General features: G+C 31.2%; 1 protein-coding gene across 1 annotated transcript in view; it reads right to left on the bottom strand.

Annotated features, from left to right (window-relative positions):
- Positions 1-2500, bottom strand: part of LOC113810572 (zinc finger protein 585A) — a 13307-nt gene that overhangs the window by 330 nt on the left and 10477 nt on the right. Inside the window, exon 11 of the mRNA XM_070119165.1 lies at positions 1-1488. This exon is cut by the window's left edge and continues 330 nt beyond it. Coding sequence (XP_069975266.1) covers positions 159-1488 — 1330 coding nt within the window. The 3' untranslated portion in view covers positions 1-158. The remainder of the gene's footprint in view (positions 1489-2500) is intronic.

Genomic DNA, 2500 nt, shown 5'->3' with positions numbered 1-2500 from the left:
CAATGGTGGGAGATATTGCCAACTGCTTTGGTGATTGATATCATAATGTATGCCATTTCATAACACAACAACAAAGTCCCAACCAATCCTTGCAATGTATGCTCAGTCATGTGTACCAAAAATATAATTTTCTGTGACTAGTCACTATAACCTTACAACTATGAGATCTCTCCTGTATGCACTCGCATATGCCTCACTAAATTTCCTTTCTCTGAGAATGATTTGTTACATAACTCACAGGTAAAGGGCTTCTCATTTGTATGCACTCTCATGTGTTCCACTAAATAATCTTTCCTAAAGAATGACTTACTGCAGACCTCACAACTATAAGGCTTCTCTTTAGTATGTGATCTCATGTGTCTCACAAGATTACTTCTCACAGTGAAAACCTTACTGCAAAGTTTACAACTATATGGCTTCTCATTTGTGTGTACTCTCATGTGCACAGATAGGTCACTTTTCACAGAGAAAACCTTGCTGCAAATCTCACAGAGGTAAGGTTTCTCTTTCATATGAACTCCTTTGATGTGCTTCACTAGATGACCTTTCCTAGAAAAGTCTTTGCTACATACCTCACATGCATAAGGTTTCTCACTTGAATGTACTTTCATGTGCTCCACTACATAATCTTTTCTCAAGAATGACTTATTACACACCTTACAGCTAAAAGGTTTCTCTTTTGTATGTACTCTTATGTGAGCTACTAACCTACTTTTACAACGGTATTTCCTACCACATACTTCACAAGTGAAATGTTTTACTTTTGCTTCCTTGTTCTTATTTTTGTGTGTTACCTCCTTGTCTTCCTTATGTATTGTTTGATCACCATCTAATGGGCACAATTTCCTGCAATCGCCAGCCACATCTTGTGTGGGTAATAACAAAGGATCTTCATCTTTATACACACAAAAGTCTGAGTCGTTTTTAACTCCCTCTTCACCTGGACATTTGATTTCTTCAGAGATCATATTTGCTTCATCTTCAGCCTTTATAAACACAGTGTTCTCTTTGTATATGTCTTTGTTATAGTCTTCTTTCACTCCCTGGAAATCTTCCTCACTGTTATATTCATCTTTAACTTTTTTACCAGGACTTTTGATTTCTTCAGACGTGGTGCATTCATATAACATATTTGCTTCATCTTCAGCCTTTATAAAGACAGTGTTCTCTTCGTCTAGATCTTTGTTATATTCTTCCACTCCCTGGAAATCCTCCTCACTGTTATCTTCATTTTTATCTCCTTCTTTACGAGGATTTCTGATTTCCTCAGACATGGTGCACTCAGATATCCTATTTGCTTCATCTTCAGCCTTTATAAACACAGTGTTCTCTTCGTCTACATCTTTGTTATACTCTTCTTTCACTCTCTGGAAATCCTCTTCACTTGTATCTTCAAATTTCTCTTCCTTAACTGCAATGAATTCAATTGTGCTGTCTTGTTTTTTCATATCTGAGCTTAGGTCCTCCATAATGGTAGTGGCGGTTACTTATTCACTTATCACACAAACACCTGTGAAGAATAAAGAAAACCTGAAATGTCAGCAACATAAAAATGCAAAAGTTCTCAATTCTCTTTCTTGCTCTCTCTCTCTCTCACGATATATATATATATATATATATATATATATATATATATATATATATATATATATATATATATATATATATAAGTGTGTGTGTGTGGGGGGGGGGGCATGTGCAGGTGTGCATGTGCATATTTGTATGTATATCCATCTATCTATCTCTCTATCAATATACATGTGTATACACACACACACACACACACACACACACACACACACACACACACACACACACACACACATACATACATACACACACACATACACACACACATACACACACACACACACACACACACACATACACACACACATACACACACACATACACACACACATACACACACACACACACACACACACACACACACACACACACACACACACACACACACACACACACACACACATACACACACACACTCACACATAAATATATATATAAATATATATATTCATATATTTTTATATATATTCATATATTTATATATATATATATTTATATATATATATGTATATATATAAATTTATATATATATGTATGTATATATGTATATAATATATATATATATATATATATATATATATATATATATATATATATATATATATATATATATATATATATATATATATATATATATATATATGTATGTATATATATATATATATATATATATATATATATATATATATATATATATATATATATCTATATCTATATCTATATATGTATATATATATGTATATATATAATATACATATATATAATATACATATATATATCATACATATTCTTATAATATACATATTCTTATAATATACATATTCTTATAATATACATATCCTTATAATATACATATTCATATTATATACATATAGACATATCTATCTATCTATATATATATATGCAAACG

Source organism: Penaeus vannamei, chromosome 43 (assembly GCF_042767895.1).
Source record: "Penaeus vannamei isolate JL-2024 chromosome 43, ASM4276789v1, whole genome shotgun sequence".
NCBI classification, from domain to species: domain Eukaryota; kingdom Metazoa; phylum Arthropoda; class Malacostraca; order Decapoda; family Penaeidae; genus Penaeus; species Penaeus vannamei.
This window is presented reverse-complemented; position numbering and strand designations above follow the sequence as displayed.